Source organism: Myodes glareolus, chromosome 14, assembly GCF_982192425.1.
Source record: "Myodes glareolus chromosome 14, mMyoGla1.1, whole genome shotgun sequence".
Taxonomy (NCBI): Eukaryota; Metazoa; Chordata; class Mammalia; order Rodentia; family Cricetidae; genus Myodes; species Myodes glareolus.
In genome coordinates this window covers 29,300,980-29,327,671 of record NC_142039.1, presented here as the reverse complement: position 1 = coordinate 29,327,671, position 26,692 = coordinate 29,300,980, and the positions used below count along the sequence as shown (strand labels likewise).

Sequence of the window (26,692 nt, the reverse complement as noted above, 5' to 3'; positions counted from 1 at the left end):
TGGGTAAGGATCTGACAGCCCATTAAAACTGTTTCTTTTTTTTTCATGGTAGTTCTTCTTTTTTTAAAATTTTATTAGATTTTTTTTTAAAAAAAAATCAATCCAAATTCCCACTCCCTCCCCTCTTCCCATCCCTCCACACACCCTTCCACCCCATCCCCATCTAATCCTAAGAGAGGTAAGGCACTTTGCTTTGTGGAAGGTCCAAAGCCTTCCTTCTAGGCTGAGCAAGGTATACATCCAAAGAGAATAGGATCCCAAAAAGCCAGTACATGCAGTAGATGTCTGAGAAATATTTTTCTTTCCTAAATATGGAACAATTCAAGTGCTTAAAAGGTGTGGAACATATATACATTAGAGTTTTACTCAGCGGTAAAAAACAATGACATCTTGAATTTTGCATGCAAATGGATGGACATAGAAAACGCTTTACTGAGTGAGGTAACCCAGACCCAAAAAGAGGAATATGGTATGTATTCACTCATAAGTGGATTCTAGCCATAATTAAAGGTCTTTGAGCCTATTATTCGTGATCCTAGAGAAGCTAAATAAGAAGGTAAACCTGAAGAAAATCATATAGTTATCCTCCTGGAGATCGGAAGTAGACAAGAGTGCCAGGCAACCTCGGGTGCATGGGGGGTAGGGGGTTGTTGAAAGGGGAGAGGGTTAGAGAGAAGGGAGTAGGGGAGGAATGGGGAAAGCTCGGGGGATTCGGATGGGGGAAGGGAGGAAGGATGGATATGGGAGCAGGGAAGTTTATATCTCAACTAAGGGAGTCATTTTAGGGTTTACAAGAGACTTGATTATAAAGGGGATCCCAGGTCCAAGGAGAGATCCCCAGATTGTTCTCTGGACAGAGGAGAGGGTGCCTGAACTGGCCTTGGCCCATAATCATACTGATGAATATTTTGCATATCACCCTAGAACCTTCATCTGGCGATGGATGGAGATAGAGACAGAGACCCACATTGGAACACTGGACTTAACTCCCTAGGTCCAAATGAGAAGCAGAAGGAAAGAGAACGTGAGCAAAGAAGGCAAGATCAGAGGGAACCTTCACCTGCTGATGAATGGAGATTGAGACAGAGACCCACATTGGAGCACTGGACTGAGCCCCCAAGGTCTAAATGAGGAGCAGAAGGAGGGAGAACATGAGCAAGAAAGGCAGGACCGTGAGGAGTGCGTTCACCCACTGATACAAGGGGACTGATCTAATGAGAGTTCACCAAGGCCAGTTGGACTGGGACTGAACGAACACGTGATCCAACCAGATTCTCTGAATGTGGCCGGATTCTCTGAATGTGGCTGGCACGGGGTCTTTCTGAAAAGCCATTGACAATGATACTGGGACTTGTTTCCTCTGCATATACTGGATTTTTGGGATCCAGTCTGTTTGGATGCTCACCTTCCTGGACCTGGAGGGAGGGGGGAGGAACTTGAACTTCCCACAGGGCAGGAAACCCTGACTGGGGATGGAGAGGGAGGAGGAGAGGGAGTAGGGGGAGTGGGAGGGTCTTGGGAGGAGGGGCGGAAAACTTTTATAAATTAATAAACTCTTATAAATTAAAAAAGAAAAGATCAAACTGTAAGAGATTGAATTATTATTCATTTTAAATAAATACACAGTAAATAATACCTTTAAAAATTAATAACTTTCAAATATCCCCTGAATATTTTCCCTTGCATATGTGGTAACCAAATTTATTCTGGAAACTGGAGGAATATTTATCTTCATTATGTGAGGCAGAAATGTTCTCCATGACAACCTGGCTACAAATGCAGATTTCCAAATCCCTAATGTTTGGGCTACAAGAATAAAATGTGTATTAAACACAGAAACACAAAATGAAGCTTAAACAGTTAATGACTCTATTTAATCACTTGTTTCCATAGAACGGACCTACTTAGATCTTGATCTCTGTTTCTGAGCTAGTTTGCACCTACTGGTCCTCTCTCCTTTCCCTCACTGTGCATAGCATACTGACAAACTAAGCTTTCCCAGGCTAATTAAGTGATAATTGGGCAGGTGTCTTGACACTCCCAAGTGAAAGTCCCATTAAATCAATAGGTAAAGTAATTAATCCTTATGACAGATCCTCACCTAGCTGTAATGAGAAAACCACTAGCCTACTTTCATAGGAACACCAGAAGAATGAAAGAACATTTTTAACAGCTCTCTTATCTCACTGCCTTCCAGCTATTGGCCTTCGATTTTCTCTGAGGGTGTTGTGCATGAAGACCCTAGGCCTCCGTAGGGAAGATTTACTTCACTACTAGAATTTCTACCTTCTCTCTGCCCAAAGCTCCCAGCATGTTTCAACTTACCCTAAGGACATCAGAGTTATTGTCTCCCCCTCCCACCAACCCCAGCTATTACAGGTATTACATTTTACTGTTCCCATCCTAAATACAGGAAAATTGAAAGCCTAGAGCTAATACCCTATCCCAGGGTCATAAATAAGGAGCAGATCTGGATTTGGGCTTGTCCAATACCAGGGTTCCTATATCACAGGAGATGCAATACAAAGTATATTTTACATATATTGATCAAGGTCAAAGGCAATGCTAAAGATATAAAACCTGGGCCATTATTTCCTTCTTGGAAGAGGTGACTTCAATGTAGAGGAGATTGTATTTTAGCTATGAATGATGGACTCAGTTTCTCACAAGGTTATGAGAAAAATATCCCTGGGGGAAGTCATGGGGTAACCCCCAAAATGCAGATGAGGCCGCCAGTGTGTCTAGATAGATGTCAGGAAGGTGGACCTTCACTGACAAGTGAAGGAAAGGTGAAGATGATACTGAGACTTTATGCAGTAGGTCAATGAAAAAAGCCCTAGGCAGATAGACTGAAGTGGGCAAAGCAGGTACATGGTAATGTCTATCTATTGAAAAATATAGTGGAGGATGGATCTGAGGAGATAACTCATTCAATAAACCCAAGTTTTATCCCCAGAACAAATGTTAAGAACTGGTCATGATAATAAGCAATTATAATACTTCCAAGACTGGGAGGTGGAGGCAGGAGTATCCCTGGAACTCACTGTTCAGCCAGTAGAGCAAACGTGGTAAGTTCAGTGAGTGATACTGTAGGCAAAACCAACCAACCAACCAACCAACCAATCAAAGAAACAAAGATGAATATAACCTGAGTAATGGCATCCCAAGCTGTTCTCTGGCCTTCCACGTGTGTATTCACGTAAGAGTTCTCATTTGCACGAGTACATACACAAACATGCACACACACCCACAGTAGAAATACAAGGAAAGTGAGTTGCATAGTCATGGAGGTATCTCTCAATCTCAGAATGTAGAGAAGAGTTGTCAGCATATAGCAAGAGAAGCAGGTACATCTAATAGAAAAAGTAGACTGAAAAGGCCTGAGGCAGACCTGAGTGAAGGTAGAAGGGTAAGATCTCAGGAGATACTCTGGGGGCTGAGGAATAGTCCTCAAATTTTCTCTGATACATAAGAGAACTAAGCAGGTTATTTCAGAGAAACTACAGTGTATCATACCCAACCTCTTAGAAGGTCCTTAAGCACAGTCCACTATGCTGATATGACGTCTGCGGACTGCTCAGACACAGCCCCTTAGTCTAAGGTATTCCATACAGGAGGAGCTGTGGTCCAGCAGTCCATCAAGGGCAACATCATTTCTGATCATCACAAGTGATGACATTATCTAGTGAGTTTAATGATACATAACCCTTGAGCAATTTCCAGTACACAACTCACTATCATATCTGTTTCTAATTATTTTAATATGAGCAAAGCAGCCTAGACAGGAAAGACTATTACTACTGACTTGAAATTATGACAAAAGTGTCACTCAGAAGGTCAAGATTACAGAATCAGTTGATGACAAAGGGCTCATCTTTGACACAGGTCTCCTGCTCTGTCCAGCAGTACAGTGCTGATCTGATACTGAACATAGATTACTTCACCAATATATACCATGCAGACCACCATTTCATAGCACTTTCTCTACACCCTGCCATTCTCAGTAAGGAGATTTATCATAAGAAAACAAATGATGGTTTAAAAACATAAAGATAATAGATAAAATTAATAGATAAAGACAGTTCTTGGGACATTCTGTCTTTTGTCAAAAGAAAACTTCAAAATCCAAACTTGAGGATTTCTCTGATTGCCAAGGTACTCATAACACAAGAGGACATCCAACCATTCTGCACTGAGAAGTCTGTTCTTTTTGTATTTGGGGAACCAGGCCAAAGACAGAACTGCTAAAGGGTCATTAGCACAGGCACTCATTGAGCAAGCTGTACTAACAAGACATTGTCCAAGTAAGGTTTATAGTTAAATGGATTTGTTTTCAGATGCAAAGGCATCACTTGGAGACCTTCATGCCTTTGACCCTGGAACAAGTTATTCAATTGTCCTAATGCTGGTTCTGAGTTTTTAAATGCTCCAGACTGAACTCTGGCCATCCAGAACCTGATTCAGTGGGGGACAGTGCTGAGGGGAAAACCATTTTCATTGGTCCCTAGCCATTACATAAGGGGCTTTAAAGACAAAGCCTCTAATTATCTGTGATTTGTGAGAGTCTTCCAGAGGACTATGCGGGCCAGGCAGGCCATCAGCAAGAGTGTTATTGGCTTCTGTTTGGTGTTTCTGATACTTCAGCACTTGTTCCAGGCACTGCAGGATGTGGGCAGTGTCCCTGATTCTATCAACTACATAACAGCATATCACTTTAAATGGCAAATTGCACCAAGCAAAAATGGCTTCAGATATGGTTTAATATTAGCTAAGGATGCATAAAGCCTTGTGGAAATAGGAGTGGTGACTACCCTGGTCTCCTAAGTGTTGCATTTTTTACCTGATTGCAGAGATACTACTGATTCCTGTTCCTGAAGAGTTTCAAATACTTACTTTGTCAGGCAGGGGTACATGCTGCTTTCCAGCTCTCACTCCCTAACCACACAACCATTTTTGGTCTTCCCCCCCATATATTATAGTGTTGATAGATAAATGAACTTCTAGAAAACACAGGGTAAACAACACACTCATGTAAAACCTAACCACCACCAGGTGGTGGTGGCATACGTCTTTAACCCCAGCACTCAGAAGGCAGAAGCAGGTAGATTTCTGTGAGTTCAAGGCCAGCCTGGTCTACAAGAGCTAGTTACAGGACAGGCTCCAAAGCTACAGAGAAACCCTGTCTCTGGGGTCGGGGGGAAACCTAACCACTTATGACATCAATCTATGTTTATGCCTGCACACCACAACAATGCTGGGGCATTTCTACTGCCACCAAGCAGAACACCAGTCTTTGCAACAGGGAAGCACTGATGTAAAATAATAACAACATTTTTTTTCTTCTCTCTTGGTCATCTCAATAGGATCTTCTAGTTGAAGCAGGGGTTCCTTCAAAAGATTAAATCTTGTATGACCCGTACCCTCTCTTCCTGAGATATACCTTATATAAAAAACACAAATGACACACAATAGCTCCACATTAAAATCTTGTTCAGCAGTTTGTTAGAAAAGGTAGGTTCACTTCTATTTTTTTTCATAGAAACACCTACGTATGGCACAAGAGCGCATACACATATCCCAACACATTCTCATGTAAAAATGTTGACATATAGTGACATGTAAAATGGAACCTGACTGAGATGGTCATGACTTCCAAATAGCAAGGTATGTCAGACACTACTAGTCACACTATTGGTCTTGTAAACCAAGTTTTTATCTGTAAAGTTTGAGCCAACGTGCTCTGTCATACACTTTATCCATATAATGATATGTTGAACAAATAAACATGAATCCTTTCACTTTTTTTTTTTAACTTGGACACACATGTACTAGGTCCCCAAAAAGGGAAGAAGGGAGAAATGGAGAGAGAGGAGAGAACTCATACCTGTCATGTCTCAGGGCTCTCATGTCAACATAGACAGTGGTAGGGTCAGGTCCCGATGTCCCCTATAAACAACAACACGGTATGGTTAACCTGTTTGCAGGGGGAAAAAAGCTATGTCTATACTCCCTACTAACTGGTAAAACATCTGGCTTGATCATCTAAATTCCCAAAGGAACATTTTAGGATCACACTGGCCTTTCACAAAGCTTGACCCTATCTATGCATATATAGTAAGAAAAGGCAGGGGGTACAACTTGTTTTACTAGAAAATGTTTGGCTGCAGAAGTGGTTTGTCAAAGATATGAAGTGTCTTGCTAAGAATTTTTCACAATATGCATTCAGAAAGGCTATTTTTAGACCTTCAGATACTGAAACAGAAGAGTGACAGGAGCTGACAGATTGAGGAGGAAGATACAAGAGATAATTATTTTGTTCCTTTTAGTCCTGCTTGTGCCTCCAGCCTCAGAAGGCTATTTTCGTCTGTGACATAAGTCAGGGAGGTTCTATGTTTCCCAAAGTCAGCTGAGCAGTAAGTACTCTGAGCTGTCTTCATTTAACATAGCAGTCCAAAAATCTCATCTTGGCATCACAAATATCTTCTAAAAATATACGGGACTGACTTCTAACCAATGGCCTCTGCTCACTATTATTACTGAAATGACAAAGTATTTTACATTCAGTGTTAATGCAATACCGAGGTTGAAAAAAAAATATGGCAAATACAAGAGATTTGTAAAAGGAGTGGGAGAAGTTAAGCCCTTCAGAATTTACGTAAACTGTACTATATTTCTTTAAGAAAGAATCTCAATTTTGCACCAAAAATATGTTTAAATATAAGAATAAATAACAGCTTTGCTGGCATGATGGTGCATGCCTTTCATTCCAGTGCTCAGGAAGTAGGGTCAGAAGCAGGTAGGTATTTTTAAGTTTCAGGCAAACTAGGGTTACATAGTGAGACCCTACCTAAGACAAAACAAATCATTACTTTTTTGTTCTAACACTCTGTGATAGTAGTCAGTGGGGTCCCACCACTGAGAGCAGGAGAAAACAAAACACACGCAAGTAAGACTTGTATGCTTATAGTGATAGTGTCCTACAAACAATGTTCTTTCTACCTTGTAATTATTCAATGGATCTGTGTTATAGAGGGGCAGGTAGTGAGACACTGTCCAATGTAGTGAACAATGTGAGACTCAAAACCATTGGTGATCAATTAAAAACAAGCAAAACATAAAACAAGTCCTGAAAAGTGGACAATGGTGGGAAATGGAAGTAGACCCAATCTACCCTAGGTGGTGCCTCTGCCACAAACCTGTAGAACACCTGTCCATTTCTGCATTGCACTTCCAGCATGTACCAATGTTGGAGGCTAGAAATGCAGGAGGTAAGGAAGTGGGTATGAACTGGTGTGATGAACAGAAAAGTCCCCTACCTGCTCGGCCAGTGTCCACAGCCGGTGGGGCTACAAGCAGCAGGAGGGTGGGGACAAGAAAAAAGGAAAAGACAACAGGCCAATAGACACAAAACACAAAGGACACACATAGGAGAGACACACAAAAGAACACAACAATTTAGAATGGGATGAAGAAAAGGGAGGGATGGGGTAGGGAAAGAGAATGCAGAAAGCAAGGAACAAAGTAATAACAAGATCAAAACAATGTCAAATATGGAAATCATTTAAATTAACCATACTATACTGTTAAAGGTGGGGAAAAAACTGAAAAGATGTAAACATATCCACAAAGCACAAAAGAGAAGTAGAGGACAGATCATGGCATGTTAATTGTGGCAGTATCTTTATCAGTAAAGTAGATAGCATGCCTCAACAGTGACTTTATGGTGCTTTGAGTTTCCTCTTTCCTATGGCACTTGCAAGCATATATCTTAATGGTTCACCTTGAAGTATATATTTCATTGTTTTTAATCTACTGACTTCATTGAAACAGTTTTTTAAAAGATGTATTCTATTTTAAATTATGTTTGTGCATGTGTCTGCACCTGTGAATGTTGACACTAGTGGAGGACACAGGTTCTGAGAACCAAACTTAGGTCATCTTCAAGAGCAGTAAGTGCTCTTAACCTCTGAGCCACCTTTTCGGCTCCTTAAATAATTTTCTCATTATGACAGTGAAGATAAGTCTTTACAATTATGGTACCCCACCCTATTCACAAGATTAGTAAAAGAAAAGCATCCGAGGTACACTTGAAGTATGAAGCTATCAAGTACCAGGCTCTTACACTGTATATTTGCTCCTTCCTCTTTACACATGGAGTTTGACATCAGCCTGGGCTACATGAGACCCTGCCTCGAAACAAAAGCAAAAACAAATAAAAAAAAAAGTCCAAATTTCTAGGGAGAGTGGAGGTGGGATAGTCTGGGCAAAAGATAGTGAAAATCTAGCTATTTCACTGTATTGTCATCTGCCAGGCTGTGCCATTAGCTGTCAAACTGGTAAATGGAATGAGATTCACAGGGACCAGCCAAAGACCATTCTTGCTTGGTTTTGAAATGTTTTACTGGAACATGGCCCATTTATTTATACACTATCTGTTTTTGCTTTGAGCTGAGTCTTCTGAAAAGACCATAACACCAGACCTAACTTCCTCACTCTGAGCCTGTAGGAAAAAGTGCCCAGTGAAGGCTTCCTTTTCAAGGGCTGGTAAGCAACATGCAATCGCTCAGGCTGGAGAGTGGAGCAGCTTTGTTGTTCTCACTGATCTTAAATGACAAGCTTGGGTCCTGGATTCTTAGTTCAAAGCGTAGTCTGAAACCCAGGAACTTTTCTTGACTATAACAAAGAACAAGTCAAGTGATGGAGGATCCAGGTTCTGTAATCTCAGATCAGAGACTTAAATACCAAGGACAACATACAGCAGAAGATGGCAAGAAAGTTGTAGCTGACAGTGACTAACTCCCCAGAGCATGCAAAAATTTCTGACATTTTATTTTTAACTTCTCTCATCTAAGAACATGGCAGAGGAAAGCAAGTGGCTTGAAAGTTCAAATTAATTAAACTCTTATTATATCTATTTTTTTATGCTGAGAGAGTTATATTGCCCTTTGAGCATTTCACTTTGTTCTGTTTAATGATCAACGACTCTTATTTCTTTCTTTGTGGGAGTTTCAAGTTTCAAATTTCAAGTTTTAAGGTTGGCTAGAACTATTACATTGATTTAATTCCACAAAGTTATTTATAGACAAGTTTTCTTCTCAGACAAATAACTCATCTTATCCTATGTAATAAAAAAGCCAGTATTCACATTTAAGTTTCTTTTATTTTTGCCCCATAATGGGAAAACAACTGAGATCTCTGTAGGGAGATGGAAGGCATTATTTCCTTTTTCTTCCTTTAATGAAAAAAGAATGCTAATTTTTATGTTACATAGCTAATGCAGAGAGTTCTCTGCTTTAAATAGCAGTCAATGCTATGGGAAATTGTTCCCAGCATAGGTTAATAAACAATGACACTGTTTAATGGTGCTATAGAAACTGATGTTAAGTCGGGAATAGTGGCTCACACCTTTAATCCCAGTACCCAGGAAACAGAGGCCAGTTTGGTCAACATAGAGAGTTCCAGGAAAGCCAGGACTACATACTGAAACCCTATCTCAAAGAAAGAAAGAAAGAAAGGAAGCAAAGGAGGGAGGGAGGGAGGGAGGGAGGCAGGCAGGCAGGCAGGAAGGAAGGAAGGAAGGAAGAAAGGAAGGGAAACTGATGCTAAAGCTAATTAAAAACTAAAGAGATAATTTGATTTTTACAGTATCTATATTCATCGTAAACTCAATAAATCAAAATTATACCATTTTTATAGCTCAAGATTCTAAGAAATAGCATTTATAAAAATTATAAATGACTCATTTTTATAGATTTCTTTGTTTTTATTTCATAGCTTTGCCAGTTAGCAAAGTCTACTTAACCTCTCTAGCTTTTCTCTCATCATAAAAACCAATGATTAAACTTTATCCATCATGAATATGGGAGGATCTAACTAGAAGCTGTCCTAATAAAAAGGTCCAAAATGTTAATAACAGTCCCCATTTGATATGTCTGTCTGTCTGTCTGTCTGTCTGTCTGTCTGTCTCTGCATGTTCTTACTGAGCAAAGCCTAAATGGCCATTTTCACTTGTAAGAACAATTTATTTTATGAGGAATCACACTACGGGTGAATTTTGGAGAAATTCAGAAGTGCTATGTTTTTTAGATGGGACACTAAGCTGTGGTCAAGCAAGTATTCATTTAGCTGATACAATGTAATTCCTGCTCAGAAATGACAGCATCAGTGTATATGAGAGTGTGTTGAATCCTAAAGAAGGTCATTAGTGAAGTTGTTCCCCAGCACAACTGCTTACAGAAGACATGACAGAAAGTGTGAAGAATAAAAGGAAGAGGAATGAAGGTCCTTGCACCTATGGAGTCTGAAAGGTTTCAGAAGGGACCAGGAAGGGGACAGAGCCTCTGCTATGCAGATGGTGAACAGCCAGTTTTAGCAAAAACATTGCAGATAAAAGTATGAGCAAGCAAAGGCATGGATGAACTTCACAGAAGAGAAGGTTGTTCAACATAGGACTGACCACAGTAGAGATATGTGAGGCTGGGTACTGAAAATAATTGGGTGAAGAAGATGCTTGTAAAATAAAAACAGACTCATACTTTATTCCTTCTAAAGTTTAATTTTTAAAATTACATTCATTTATTGTGTACAGTGTGGGGAGAATGCTGAATACATGTACCATGGTGTATGTGTAATGATCAGAGGACAACCTGTGAGAGTGCTCTCCTTCCACCACATGGTTCCTAGAGATTAAACTCAGACCATCAGTCTTGACAGTAAGAAAGCACCTTTATACACCTAGTCATTTCTCTGGCTCCCTTTTAAACTTTAAAATGGCATGCTATCTGATATATTTGTATATATGTGTATACAATTATAGATAGGCTTGTGGAAGCCAAAGGACATCCTCAAGTATTCTTTCTCAGATACTGTCCACTTTTCTTACAAACAGGGTCTTTCACTGGCTTGAAATTTGCCAACTAGACTAGGCTGGCTGGTCAGCAAGGCCCTAAGATTCTCCAGGGTTTTACCTCTTTGGTGTTGGGATTACAAGTACGTATTACCTAGCCTGGATTTCTTTTTAAAGTGGGTTATGGATTTGAACTCAGATCCTTGCAAGGCAAGCATTTTAAAACTGAGTCATCTCTCCAGCCCCCTCAGATACATTTTAAATGGTATTTATCAGTGTCTGTTCAGCACTAGAGGGGAAAAAAAAACATGATTTCATCTTTTGAGTATTCAAGTCACTATTCAGGCCTTTTGGTTCTATAGTTTTAAAAAAATCTAAATCTATAAAGCCCATAAAAGTCTAAAAGGCTAGGAAAGCCTTTAGGAAAGCCTTTAGGAAAGGCTAAAAATGACATCATTAATTTTACAAAGCATTTTCCAAGGAGCAGACTTTTTAAAGCCCAAATTCACATTCTTGAGGCTCCCGTTCGAGCCTGAACAAGGTTCTGCTTAACTACTGTCTTAGAGAGATCAAATCTTGTCATTGTAACTAGCTGATTATCCACTGACGGGATGGAAGTATGGTGATCAAAAACAACCATCGACTGACAGCACACACTCCCACTGATGTGCTAATATTATGTGCGCTGGTGATTTTGGTCTTCCAAAGAGAAGCCTTAGTTTTCTCACCATCTTTAACATTTAGGAAGAAGGTGGGAAAACCTCAAGAATATCTTAGCTTTTTCTGTTTCATTTCGCACACTGATCTTCCTCACACCTTATTTCACACTGTTTCTTGTTCTAGAGAAAATACTACGGGGATCAAGATAAAGATTTCTGTCCTCCAAACTATGTGCTTCATGGGCTTTCTTTGTTCAGTAGCTTCGTTAGATAATCTTTAATTTTATAAAATAACAGAACATGAATATCCAGTGAACAGCCCTTCCCCAGAGCTTATGCACCGCCCCTTACTCCTTTACTATCACCTAGATATTTTTCACAGTTCCATCATTTTTGTGAATATGATGTATGTTGCAAACTGACATCTTTCCAAAAACTTCTGTGATCACCCACTCTAAAGTACCTGCCTTTGACCAAGTCACTCTTTATTCTTTTATCCTCCTCAATAACAAAAGATACTCACACTTTCTGGAAAGAAAAAAAAATCTATGTATTGACTGTTCATCTCACTGAAAGTAAGAAATATATCCCAAGGGAAAGAACTTTATCACCAGTTAGTTTCTGGTAAATTTTACCTTGGGTGGCAGAAACCAAGAGCATAGACGGACCACCTTTTCTGAGGTATAGAGGCTTAAATGTATGAGAACTTAAGAGTCGCTGTCCCTCCCACCCACACAGCCTTCTGGGAAGTACCAGAATGGTACATCTCTTGTTACTTTTCAAAAAGACAATAACTTTTTTTTAAATAAAAAAATGCTTTTAAATTATAAATACATCCTAAACTGGTCGCAGTACACTAGTGTCCAGTGATCATCTTAAGTGTCTCATCTTCGACCCACTTTACTCAAGAGCTGGGATTATAGGTGTGCACCACCATGCCTGCTTACATGCAGGGTACAAAGTCCAAGAATTCGTACATTCTATATATGCCACGCTACCTAGGAGCTACCTCCTCAGCCATACAAAAGTTAATTCTGTAGCAAAATCTGGTCCAAATGGTCCTTGACAAGAGACCGCAGGGCTGTTTTCCTTTGTGTATCATTTACTTTAATTTCTACTATCAGACATTTTGATATTTCTAACTTAATAGTAAGTTACATTTGGAAAAGAAAAATCTAGCTAAAAATTAAATGAAGACATGGAAAAAATGAAAAACTACAAAAATGCTTGAAAATTTTTCCAAGACCCACAAACAAGGCCATAACACCTATTGGTGATGATAAAGTTCAAGTTAGTAGCCACACTTATGAGGTTTTTTTTTTTAAAAGAAAGTAAAAGTACATTACTATCTCCCATTATAAAATCAATACTTTACTTGCTCAACATTTTTTCAACATATTTATCAGATAACCATTAGGTGCTAGGTGCATAGGAAGCAAGGATTACTCAGGTTGCCTGGATCTTACACAATGTTTCATTTCAAGCAATTAACCTATTTAAGGTAAAAGTATAATTCTGTGTGTACACATGTATATACACATTTAAGTTTTGGAATTAATATGTTAACTCTATGTTCTATAACTTCTCCTGGGAAGACATGAACAAATGTCTATTTACACCAAAGAGGACACAAACAAATGGCCAATGAACTGATTCCAAGTTTAGCTTACTGAATCAAGGAGTCTATTGGGGTTTACTTAAAGGAATCAGGTGAGGAGTCATAAGAGAATGGATGGCTTAGGCAACTGCATCACCAGAAAGCCCACCTCATCATGGGCGATGACTTTCAAATACAACATTCCCAGAACTGCCTACAGAACTTGCAGGCAGCCCCGCTGAAGACTTTTCTCTCTTCAGCAACTATTTATCGCTTATGGAAGAAGTCATGTAGGGGCTCATAAGCCAGACACTTCAGGGCAAAGATATACACACTACCTTCATTCTCTGTAAGACATCTTAAAACACTGTACATCTAGGTGGACAAATAAAAATGAAAGACTAGGGAATTAATAAGTATGTTCACTGCATGCCTTTATCTGAAAATTTTTAGTCTTTTAAAGAGCCACAGAGCTTTCCCTTTTGTTGCAGTAATTAATGCTAATGGGGAATCCCTTCACAGCTTCCCCTCCTCTCATTTGTGAGCATTACTGTGGTCAAGATCCTGCTCCCACCAACGCCCTCTCTCATGGTTGTTCTGCTCAATAATATGCCATCACAATGGTGTCCCATTGTGCTACTGCTGCACATCCCTGTAATAGGTAGATTTTTGTGCCTCCCACTTCTAGGACAATGCATAGTTAATCATGTATGAGAACCAATAAATGATAATAGAAAAATAATTGATTTTGTTTCTAGATAAAATCGGATTTTATTCTTTCCTTGGAGAACATCAGCAAACTGGTCAAATAATATGACCTAAATAAGTACTCTTTCTTGAGACGAAGTTCCTTTCCTTATACCCAATAGCTGTACATTTCTGTTACTAGCTATCTGGGCAGAATAATATTGACCTTTTCATACATGCAAACAATATACTTTATCACATTCATCCCTTTCACTCCTTCTTGATACCCTCCCCTCCTGCTATCTCTTCTCTCCAAAAATGACTCCATTCTATTTTTATACCCCTTTTTGTAGGGAAAAACCAAAATTAGATTCTACATATGAGAGGAAATACTTAATATTTGTCTTTGTAAAACTGGTTAGTTTAATTTTAATATAATGATCTCCAGTTTTATGCTTGTCCTACAAATGATGTAATTTCATTAGTCTAAAGCTAAAGTATGCTAAAGCATACTCCATTGTGTATACGCACACACACACACCACCCTTCACATTTATCACATTTTGATATAGGAGAATATATAAAAACTTGAACACTAAAAAAATAACACAAGATAGATTCATATAAGAAGAAAGACTTTCTAATAATAGGAGAAGATTGAATTTGGATTTTGAGTGGAATTTAGTATACAATCAATTTGAAGAGAAAAAAGAAGGCAATGGGAAACACATACAAAGTAATTTTTCACAAGCTGTTTGTAGCTACTTTCTCCTTTGATCTCCTCAGAGGTGCCCGTGTGTATTTGTTTGCCCCTTTGCATAACTGCTAAATCCAAGCATCTATCATGGATAAGGACGTTCTGAGGTTCACCCAGAAGCAGACTGCAGCAGCCCTCTTTGGGAGTATCAATGGCAGGAACAGTGAGTACAAAGGAATAGGTAGGTATAGTACAGAGGTATAGGTAGGGACTGATAGTCACTTGCTCTCCTGAAACTGCTATGAGTCCATCTTTTGCATAGTGCTCAGGGAACACCTTGCACTCCATCGAAGACTGCTAGGTACAGACAGGAAGCACTCAAAGAGGGTGCTCATCTACTCTTTTCTGGCATTCTTAATCTTGCATCTCCAAGCCTTCACAGGTGAGGGTATCAAAAAAGGAAAGGAATAGTGAAGGGAACCAAGAAGTGGACTAATGAAGAAAAGGAAAACCACCACCATTTCCTTTGCCATGGTCAGTGCCAGGCTTCTTTTGGAGAGCTGCCTCCCTCCCAGCTATTTCATAAAAATGCAGACTTTTTGTTTCTATGTTGCTATGGCAGCAGTAACTTCCCAGACCTGCTCAACATAATGAAAATTTCCCTCCAGAAATTACTGCCTACATATGAATCCACATAGATCAGCGATTCTCAACCTGTGAGTCCTGACCCCTTTGGGAGACAGATGACCCTTTCATAAGGGTTGCATGTCAGATATTCTGCATATCAGATATTTATATTGTGATTCATAACAGTAGCAAGATTACAGTTATAAAGAAGCAATGAAATAATTTCTTTTGGTTGGAGTTCACCATAGCATGAGGGACTGTATTAAAGGGTCATAGCATAAACAAGGCTGAAAACCACAGACAGATGATTTTCTTGTATGTAATTTTTAAAATAAAAGTCTAAAAGCCCAATTTTGGCCAAGAGCTACTCTTGTGTCAAAGTTAAAGCATGACAGGGCAGAGTAAGTTCTGTGAATAATGGCTCTACATGTAGTCTCCAATTAAGAAAAGACAAGTGTGTAACAATCACATCTATGTAATGAAAAGAAATGCGTCTATTGCAGGTAAGCACCTGCCCAAGGAAAATTCACTCAACAGGTCTGCACTGTGCACTTGTCATTGAGGCTCACTCTTCTGACACAACACTTACTGGTTTCAATGAACTTACCTGTAAGCAAATTGCCAGGTTCACTCTACAGCCAAAGGAAGTGCTAACAGCCCGTGGGTGGAGGCCCAAGTCCTTAAAGAGCTTTGAGAAAGACTGTGTAAGGGCGATTCGAGGACGTTCTTCTGCCACAACGACACAGGTTCTTACTCGGGACAAGTCCAGTCCTCGTGCCTGGAAATAAGGGCAGGAACACTAAGAAAGTGTTCAACATGTGTAACCTAGACACCCTTTCACTCAGAATCCCACAGGAATGATGAGACTTCAACATTGTTCTTCAATCTAGTACCATCAAATCTAAATGTTCTATAAGCCATTCTAGGTTAGTGCAATAAAACTAAACCAACCAACCAGCTGAACAAACAAACAACAGAAGCACAGGACAAAACCACACAGCTATTCAAAATGTCAAGATGTCACTGAAAACATGTTTGAAGCAACAACAAGAATTGTAAGGAAATGGGTGAAACAAGCACTCTCATTTGGGAAGAGCAAGCATTACTGTGCATTCTTCTGGGAAGGACCTAACAAGAATTTACATACAATGAGGCTAGAAAGATGGCTCAGTGGTTAGAGTGCTTGCAGGTCTTCTAGAGGACCCCAGTTCAGTTTCATCACCCACATCTTATAGTTCACAGCTGTCAGTAACTCCAGATTCAAGGGACTAACACTCTTTTATGGCCTCCACAGGTACCAGGAAACATGTAGCATGTTCAAGCAAGTGCACATGCATGTACACATATACACATACATATACACATTTAAAAAATAACTCACATGGGAATGGAAAACATGTTTAAACATATTTTAAAATGTTTATACTTATTTAAAATGTACATATTAAAATATATTTAAGCAGAAAGGCAAAACTAAAGTGCTTAGACAACTTCGTAATGACAGTTCTCCATTTACATCTGTTTAAAAATATTTACTTATCTATTTATTGGTTTTTGGAGACAGGGTTTCACTTTGTAGTCTTTGCTGTCCTGGAACTCATTATGTAGACCAGGCTGGCCTCAAACTCACAGAGATCTGCCTGCCTCTGGGTCCTTTAATTGGTATTAAATACCTTTAATTGGTATTAAAGGTGTGCACCATGACCGCCCAGCCTCCATTTACATCTTATGAGACTCGAAAAGTTGAGACCAACTTTCATTAACAGGTGCATTTCCATTTCTACAGTAAACACACCATTAATTATTTCTCAAGTTCTGCAACAAATATAGAAAGCTGCACTATACAATGAAAAGCACGGAAGTAGGAATTCAATGAACTGAACACAACACTGGTTGGTTAAAGCCAGCGTGCCTCAGTCACAAAAAGGCCTCTGCTGAGGTGGTAGTGCACGGTGAGTAGTGCTGGCTTGGGTGAAAGCAGAGCAGCCGACACAGGAATTACCCAGACTAGTCCCTCAAACATTCCCCAGGAGAGATAACTACAAGGGTTTTATGCGCGTCACCTCAGGACTACACTTCCAGATTTCAAGATAATTTTGACATTAAGACCTTCTGTATAATCCATAACTGCATGTATTAAGTTGTATAAGAACAATTAAACTATGAATACTACTTATAATTTTGTGAAGGTTCAAGAAGCTGTGTCACAACAGCAACTCCAACTAGCAATTCAAAATTTATCTCTATAATTCTTCAAGTGTAGGAATGTGGGTAGAAAGGTTGTTTAATTCCTCTGAATTTAAATTTCTCATCTTTAAAAGGAAGATAGTAACATATCCTGATTCCCAGAGCTGCAGCAAGTATGAACTGAAATGTAAAGTGTTTGGTTATCACTCAATTGTAATAGTTATTATTATGTAATGTCAACAAAAAAGCTAATGAAAATGCACCAGGCCACTATGTAATGCAACACAGATGGATCTAAGAGATAATTGTACTGTGTAATTCTTACTTATGTAAATAAGTAATTTTTAAAAATTGCATTTATTTACATAGTTTAACATCATAGTTTCATATTTTGTTTTATTGCACTAGGCTGCATAGGAAAAAAATCAGAAGAGATAAATGTACTTTGTTCTTCTTCACTATATGTATACACACAAACATAAATAACCTACATAATTGCAGACACAGACACACTGCACAGACAGAGAATAGCAGGTTGTAATACTATCAAGAGAGATCTCAGCATTATTTTTTCCCTCTTAATAATGATTATTCAACTTACCATGAAAACATGTCTATCAAATGCCCTCAGTTTAAATAGAGGGAAATACTGTTCTCAGTGTAAATCAAAAAGAAAAAGAAAAGTAAAAATTAAAACACTGTTCACTTGGCTGCAAAATTAGTTGTTGTTACAGCACAGACCTTCAAATAAAGGCCTTCCAACAAACTAAAGATGAATGTATAAATTTAAAACTTTCTACTTGAATATTAATGTCAGATAGAAACAGAAAAATTTAGCATGTCTTGAACACTGATGGAGGAATTTAGGACAAACTACAGTCCTGCTTATTAGTATCTGTGGCAGTGGTAAGCTATTCAAGGAGAAAACCTAAAACTTCATTTTCCCCCAAATCAATTTGTAAACAGATCACACTTCAGCTCTTTGTGCTGGCTTCACCCAGTGTATGAGTGTCTTTTCTCAAGACCAGAGTGGCCTGAGGGCTGGTGAGCATTGAGGCCCTAGTAGGGCTGCTTACCTTGAGGGACTCTGTTTGTGAACCCAGCCCCTTGGTACAAAGCTCCATCACCGAATAAGAACAGAAGGTATCCCGGACTTTGTACTGACTCACAGCAAGAAGCCACAAGGCAGGGTTGGTCTCCAGCTCAGAGGGTGGAATCAAAATGGACTGATGTCCCGAGTATACGCTGCAGAGACAAAATAGGCCATCAGGGCTAGGACCCAGGGCAGATGGGAGAGAGAGAGAGTAACATTCACCCTGAGAAACAGGACCACTTCAAGCAATGTAATCATATGCAAGATAAATGTAATAGAAAAGTCAGATGTAAAAAAATTTAAAAAAAACCACACAGGAAGAAAATTAGGACTATCAAATGAAGTCAAACACATGGTCTTCCTAGTTTCAGTCTGTACTCTAATATGTCCAACATACCAACCAGAAGGACAAGGACAGTCATTCTTATTTCTTTATGTTTATACTTGAGAATACATATAGGAAAATGACAGATAATATATTTCAATTTACAATCAATTGATTAGGTAATTGGTGTGGATTAAAAAAATAAAGTATTTGTTTATATTTCTATTTTAAATGTTTGCTTATCACTTGAATTAACTTGAACTGTTAATAATATTGATTATAATAAAAGCTCCAAAATAAATATTCTGAGATTTAAATAGATATTTTAGCTATATAAAAATTCACAGATAAAACTCACATCTGTGTGTGTGTGTGTGTGTGTATGCATGTGTGTGTTAATCTTCCTAACATAAGCTATTATTTCTTTAAGTGGCCAATCTCATTTTAAAATTTCAAAACCTTAAGCAGAGGGCCAAGTGGGCTCAAGAAATATAAGGAAACTCAATGAGCTCACAAACTTACTTTGAACAGGATCCTTCACATAGAGAAGCATTGCAGAAGCATAACAAAAGGGCATTGGTGGCAAATTTTCATTTCTCTCTTTATTTCTCCATTTCAAAGTTTTACTTATTTTTGTAAAACAGAAATAAAGCAAACAACGTTCTTTCCTATGACCTTTTCAATGCAGTTCCTAATTTGAGAATGAAAAGATCAGGTGCATACAAAGTAGGAAAATCAGACTTTAAACTATTATTATGTTTTCATTTAAACTGGCTATTTCTTTTTATCTTTTTAAAAATTCTTATCGTGGGGCTGAAGAAGTGGCTCAGCATTTAGGAACAATAGTTGTTCTTCCAAAGGACCTAGTACCCATGTGGCAGTTCACAACTGTCGTCTGTAATTTTAGTTCTAGGGGATCTTCATGCTTTCATGGGTACCAAGCATAAATGTCACGCAGAGACATGTATAGAGGCAAATACCCATAAACACAAAATAAAGAAAAACTTAAAAAATTAAAATTCTTAGTATACTGGGTTCCATAAGACCATTTCCATATGAGTGTATAATGAATGTACTTTGAGCACATTCTACCTCATCATGCCCTGCCACCCTTAAGTATATTATTTTTTTGCCTTGACTTTTAAAATGTTGTCAAGGCAAAAAATATATGACATTAACTTCATCATTCTTAAAACTCATTGTATTATTTTATATATATGAATGTTTGCCTGAATGTATGTTTGTGCATCCTTGGAGGTCAAAAGAAGGTATAAGATCCCCCGGAACTGAAGTTACAGAGAGTTATGAGCTACTATGCGGGTGCTAGTAATTGAACCTGGATCTCCTTGAAGAGCAGTCAGTGCTTAACCACCGAGTTATTTCTCCAGCCAGCCTCAACTTTCCTCTTTAAGCAATTCCACGTATATACACCAGCAGACTTTATTGTAGTCACAAGGATGTGCAAACATCACTCTTATCTATTTCCAAGCCCTTTCTCCATTCAAAGAGAAGCTCTGTACCCTTATAAAAAATATTTCAACATCTCCCTTTTATCTTGGTCTCTATTTCTGTATGTGAATTTGGCAATTCCAGATGCTCCCTGCAAGTGGAATTATGCAAATATATTTTGGTATGGCTTATTTCACTTAGAATAATGATTTTGAGGTTGCTCACATAGCCGTGTGTGTGTGTCTTAAATTTCCTTCCAAGTTTCATTTGGATACTATTTAACTGGGTGTACACATAACATGGTGTTTACATATTCTCCACTGATAAATACTCTACTTGGATCTACCTTTCAGCTACTGTGAGTAAAGCTGTAAGGAACAACATTATACCAACATCTGTTTGAATATTTCTTAATTCTTTTGAGCATATATTCAGGAATATAATGGCTGAACTACAGGGCAACGCTGTAATTAGCTTTTTGGGAAATGTTAACATTATGCTCTACACTGACTGTGTTAATTTTGCATTCTTACTAGGATGTACAATATCCCAGTCTCTCTGTATCCTTTGCCAGCACTTAGTATTCTCTGCTTCAGTACAGCTACTGTAGTATGAAATGATACTTCACTGTGATATTTATTTGCTTTCCCTATGGAAATGTGCAAATGTTTATAGTCAATATATCATAATCAGTAAAATATCATGTAAATTAATTTCAATAGACAATAGGAGGATATATTTTTGCTGACTTGCCATTGGGAAATTATTTATTAAGGATCATGTTTTTGTTTGGTTTTATTGAGTCAAGGTTTTCCTTTGTAGTTTCGGCTGGTCGTGAACTTATGGTAACCTTTCTGTTAGAGACTGTCAAGTATTACGTTTCAGTTGTGAGCCATATATCCATCTCTAAAGATCACTTTACATTAAAGTTATTTGACAGAGTTCAAATAACATTACACAGGTGTATCTAAAAGCATAGCAGATTTATATACTATCCAAACAGCTATCTGTTACAAGCCATTTTCTATTCAATAAAATGTGAGGTTAGCTTAGTTCTTAAGAGCAAACTTAAACCCAGATGTTTTTCTATCCAGAACCAAAGCTTTTTATACTCAGATTCCCACTAGTTCCAAAAGCTAACATAAGATGAGCCTTCCAACAAACCATTTGTTTCTTTCAAAGTATATCTATATATTTCTCCAATTAATCTTTTAAGAAACTTACTTTAGATCTGACAGCAAAGCAGATGTCTACTTAGCTCTCACAATGCATTTAAGGGATTAACATATGCCTCCTCTTCTCATTCAGTTCCATGTACATTAAAAATATATTCTATGTTTAATTAAATGTATGTGTGCACAGATGCGCATGTGTGCAGCAGTGCCTGAGGAGGTCAGAGGCATCATATCCTTGTAGGATTGGAGTTAGCAGTTGTGAACTGCCTGGTATGGGTGCTGGAAAAGAAAATTGGGTCCACTACAAGAGCAGTATGTGCCCTTAACTACTGACCCTTCACTCCAACCCATTAACAATTTTTGAAGATTGGGTGATATTTCCAGAGTACACCACAGCTAAAACAGACATTCCATCCTTCTTCTCTGGCTTGAGGGGTTTGCACGATGACCTCATTCTAGTCTTTTTCCTAAAAATGTGCAGCCTTTCCCACGATGCTCAGGGAAGTAGGGTATTCCCAACTAGACTGATTCTACTGGAACTTAAGATTCCATTTGCTACCAGAAAGACCCATTTTCCAGTTGGGTTTGCTGGCACGTCAGGATAAGCTTACAGACTCTAACTAGTTGTGAGTTGGAATTAGAGCCCTACTCATTAGCTAAAGTGTTATCTCCAATTAGATGCCATAAGGTAGCACTGAGCAGAAATCATAATAAATAAAAAATTTACCTCGGTTTTATGGATATCAAAAGAACTACTTCAAGGCCAAGGATCATACACCAGCAAAAGCCTAAGCTCTAACAAGCCTACATTATACATCCCCAAAATCATAATTACCCGCCAGGAAGTATTATGTGTCTTTCTACCCCGAGAAGCAAAGGAACATGGTGTTTTCTGTTAATATTAAATGCTGAATATTCAGCCCATTCATGATTCAAGGTTCACAATGCTACCTTAATTAGATATTCTTAGAGGTTTTTTATTGAGCTGAGATTTAAACAGCTACTCCTTCACACTAAGGACTTTTCAAACAATTGGTCGTAGACAATGGGTTTAATGACATTTGAACCCAATGTCGTCAGGAATAAAAACTGAGGTGTATAATCTTATAATGATTTTCCTCTTAATTCTGTCAATCTACCATATCCATATTACCCAATTTTAATTTTGAAAATGCTAGTATAAGGAAATACAAATTGAAGAGCATTAAATACAAATAACCAACAACTCAATTTCTCAAAAATATGCACCAGAACTGTTTGGTCTGAGTTTTAGCACACAAAAACCTTGGTCCCAGAATGTGAATTTAGGGCCATCTAATTTCAAGCACATTATTGAAAATTATACACAGATTGACTGACCTCTTTAGTATCCCAGATAAATCAAAAGTAAGAAAAAATCCATATAGCCAACACACACATGATACATACATACATACATCACAGACAGATACACTGAGACATAGGCAGAATTCAAATGACAATACACAATACATAACCCGTACAGGCTTGTACCACAGAATAAAACGACATTTAATAATTGCCAAGTTGTCAACACAGTGCTGCTGTGGAATATCGCAACCATTGCCCTATTTTGAGTCCTCTGTCCTGACACATGGATTTTGGATTTGCCCTTATCAAACCATACAGCAAACTCTGATACAACTATTTTTAAGCATACTGATTTTTCTGAGAAGTGATTATAAATAAATACTCAAATGGCCAAGATCAACCTACTTAGAATCAGGTTACCAATACAGAACAAAATATTTTATAAGATTTTTCTGAAACTTGATCTATTCTAGGTTAGAACTAAGCTTCAAATAATGAAAAAGACATTTTGTTTATAATATTAATTTGCATATTAGCAATTAAGGGATTTCAGATTATTAACCTGACAACCCACATACAAACAGGTGACAACTGCACCATCTCTGGCTCTCAATAATACAGCCACATACTCTCCCAGGATACCCTTAGGCTGAGCTTCCGTAATTAGCAGGTCTGTGGTGAAGAGATGTGTGGGCTATCCTCTGTCAGATATCCCAAATGCAAGCTTTCTTCTTTAGAAAGCTGCAGCCAGGTGTAGTGGCACAGCCTGTAATCTCAGCACCAAGGAGACAAAGATCTCCTAAATTTTGAGTCTGGCATGATCTACAACAAGACTGTCTCAAAATAAATAAACACTGCCAACCAAGAAGCTATCTATAATTGATACCTGCTGGCAAAGGAGAAATGAGTTTTCTTCAGTGGAGTCTCAATTGATATACTAACCACACTTCAGGGTAGGCCCCGTGCCCAGGAGTAGTTAACCACAACAAAATGAACTCAAGGGTAGTTTTTTAGACTTTCTGTCTCATTTTGTTGTTTTGTTGTGTTTGGTTTTTTTTTGTGTGTGTGTTACTGGTCTTCTGCTTACATATTTTGGTTTCTGTTTTTCTCTTATTTTTTTAATGTTTATTTTGTGGATTTTGGTTTGTTTTTTGAAAGATAAAGAAGGTATAGAGGTGGGTGGGTAGGGAGGTAAGGAGGATCTGGGAGGTTTGAGGGTAGGGGAGAAATGTAATCAGAATGTATTGTATGAAAACTTTTTTAAAAAATAAAATGACCAAGCAAACAACCAATCCATAAACCAGCTTAATTTGTGTATGCTTTGCCTAACACAAAACTTACCCATGTTAATTAAACACGAACGAAATGATTCTCAGTCACTCTGGTGAGTCATACAATTGTCTCACAGTGCTCTGTGGACCATTCACAATTCACATTACTCTAAAAGCCATTCTTATATCCATGTGTAGCCAACTCTGCCTCTAAACCTTGCCCAGCCAACTATTTTATGGCTATGAATATGTTATTTCTATGATTTCATACAATTTAATCATGTAGCACATGAACTCTTTATTGGGCATTCCTTAACCTTAATGCTTCTGAAGGCCATCTACACCATGGTTCACTCAGACAGAGGGGTGTCTAGGTTTTGACTAAGCCTCTTGGGAGTGATGACATCAAGTCTTCTTGTGAATTGTCAACTTTCCCATCTCCTGGTAGATGCCTAACAATGGAGCTGCTTGATCACAGGGTACATTCACGTCCCAACATTTACACAGTGGTATATTGTGATTCCCCTGGCTTACATTTCCATCAAGAATATATGAGAATTGCAATTTCCCACACTAGTAGTTATGTCAATTTAAAATATATATCTTAAGTCAGAAAAACATGAGTCCTACAGCTTTGTGCCCCACCCTTGCCTTTGCCTTATATATGTTTTAGTGTGTATAAAGTATATGTCACTGCAGTTTTAACTTGCACTTTCCTAATTAATGCTAAACATCTTTTAAATGTACATACTGGCCTTTCTACATGCATTCTTTTGGTATAGTACCTATGAAGGATCATGTCCATATTTAAATGTTGTTCATCTCATTTTAAGTTTTTGAGAGTTTATTAAAGTCACTTAAAGTTCTACATGAGATAATTTGCAAATATGCTTCCCAGACTGCAGTTTTGATTTTTACAAGGCAGAACCTTCACAACTGTGTCTTTTGATATGCAAAAGCTTTAGGTTTGTTGAAGTCTAATTTATCAATATTCATGTATCATGAGTTTGGCATAATATTTAATAATATTTCTCTGCCTACTTCCATACTATGAAGATTTAATCTGTTTTCCTCTAAAATGTTTAGACTTTTTGCTCTTACATGAATATTTATGATCCCCATCCGTATATGCCTGCAATATTTGGTGGTTGAAGCAGGAAGATGTCTAGCCTGTGAGAAGGCCTAACTTCACATTGGTGCAGCCACAACAGGCTGCAGGCTAACAATACTGGGATTACGCTAGCCAATAAATAACTAGGAAAACCACAAACTGTACACTGCAGGGGACCAATTAAAATTGAGACAAACAAGTACCAGATGTTCTAGACTGTTAAAGATAGCTCACCTAACGTGTATACTGGTTGCCAATATTCTTGCAGCAATGACAGTACCAATCCCTGTTTGACAAGACTTTTGTTGCCCCACTCCTGACTCAAAACAAAACAAACAAACAAATCAAAAGCAAAGAGAGGTACTGATGTGGGAGTTCTCTCTGTGTGCTGTGATTACCACTAATAAATAAAGAAACTGCCTTGGCCTGTTGATAGGGCAGAACTTAGGTAGGTAGGGAAAGCTAAATGGAATGCTGGGAGGAAGAAGGCGGAGTCAGAGAGACGCCACTGAGCTGCTAGAGTCAGACATGCCGAATCTTCGCTGGTAAGCCACTCCCATGTGGCAATATACAGATTAATAGAAATGGGTTAAATTAATATAAGAGTTAGCCAATAAGAAGCTAGAGCTAATGGACCAAGCAGTGTTTTAATTAATATAATTTCTGTGTGGTTATTTTGGTTCTGGGTGGCCGGGATGAACAAGCAGCCCCCTTCCAGTACAAGATATTAGTATGCTACCTTTTTATTTTTAGCTATAATGCAAAATAAATGCTTCATCATGACATCTTCATACACAAGTACCATTGTACTATGATCATATTCCACATTTTCTATATTCTATTCCAAGATCATGTTGGCTACTAGGAGTTCTTAGCATTGTTTCCAGGATCAGCTTTCTCCATTTCTACAATAAAGGCTGCTAAGGGTTGGTGAAGATTATACTCAATCAACAGATCCATTCTAACAAAATTAATATTTTCATTAAACATTCTAACTCATAAATATGAGCATCTGATATACTTTCTTGAGTAGGTACAGTAACCTGAGGGCTTTGCAATATTCTGGTCGAGTACTCTTCCACTGAGCTTCATCCCAGCATCTCTCTATATATACTTTGAAACAATATGCATAACTTTAGTAATATTTAAAATGATTCCAATTTATCAATGGGTTTATCATTTATCAATTTATCAAATTCAATTTACCAATTAATTTTAATATAATATTCAATACCATGACTGAAAGTTGTTTTAGGATAAATATTTCTCTATATCCATCTATAGATAGATATTCCATTTATATTTACATTTTTTTAACTTTCAAACAGGCACTAAGTCATAGACAGGTGTCAAATACAGTCAATATACCTTTTTCCTTTACTTAATTTGATATTGAGTTACACTCATGCCTTATAAACCTCAAGTAATATCAGTGGGGGAGGAAGTATGAGAGGGTTTCCAGTAACCAAGAATAATTTCCTCTATAAACCAATTAAACTGTCAAAATCTGAAAACAGATACATTTCTTCCATGCAAACTCATTGCTTATTCATCTTCACCAGCTGTCCTGATTACAAGTTTTGCAGTGAAGGATCTAGCTCAGATTCCCACATCACTTACACTGTCCTCTCTCAGGTGC

The 26,692-nt window shown here is 38.1% G+C and overlaps 1 protein-coding gene across 4 annotated transcripts in view; it reads right to left on the bottom strand.

Annotated features, from left to right (window-relative positions):
* Positions 1 to 26,692, bottom strand: part of Dip2c (DIP2 acetate--CoA ligase C (putative)) — a 378,666-nt gene that overhangs the window by 15,880 nt on the left and 336,094 nt on the right. For all 4 annotated transcript variants that reach the window (XM_085699206.2, XM_085699207.2, XM_085699208.2 and 1 more), the window contains 3 exons: positions 18,377 to 18,545; positions 15,721 to 15,891; positions 5,885 to 5,946 (listed from right to left, as the gene is read on the bottom strand). In XM_085699206.2, the coding sequence (XP_085555332.2) occupies positions 5,885 to 5,946; positions 15,721 to 15,891; positions 18,377 to 18,545 (402 nt within the window). The remainder of the gene's footprint in view (positions 1 to 5,884; positions 5,947 to 15,720; positions 15,892 to 18,376; positions 18,546 to 26,692) is intronic.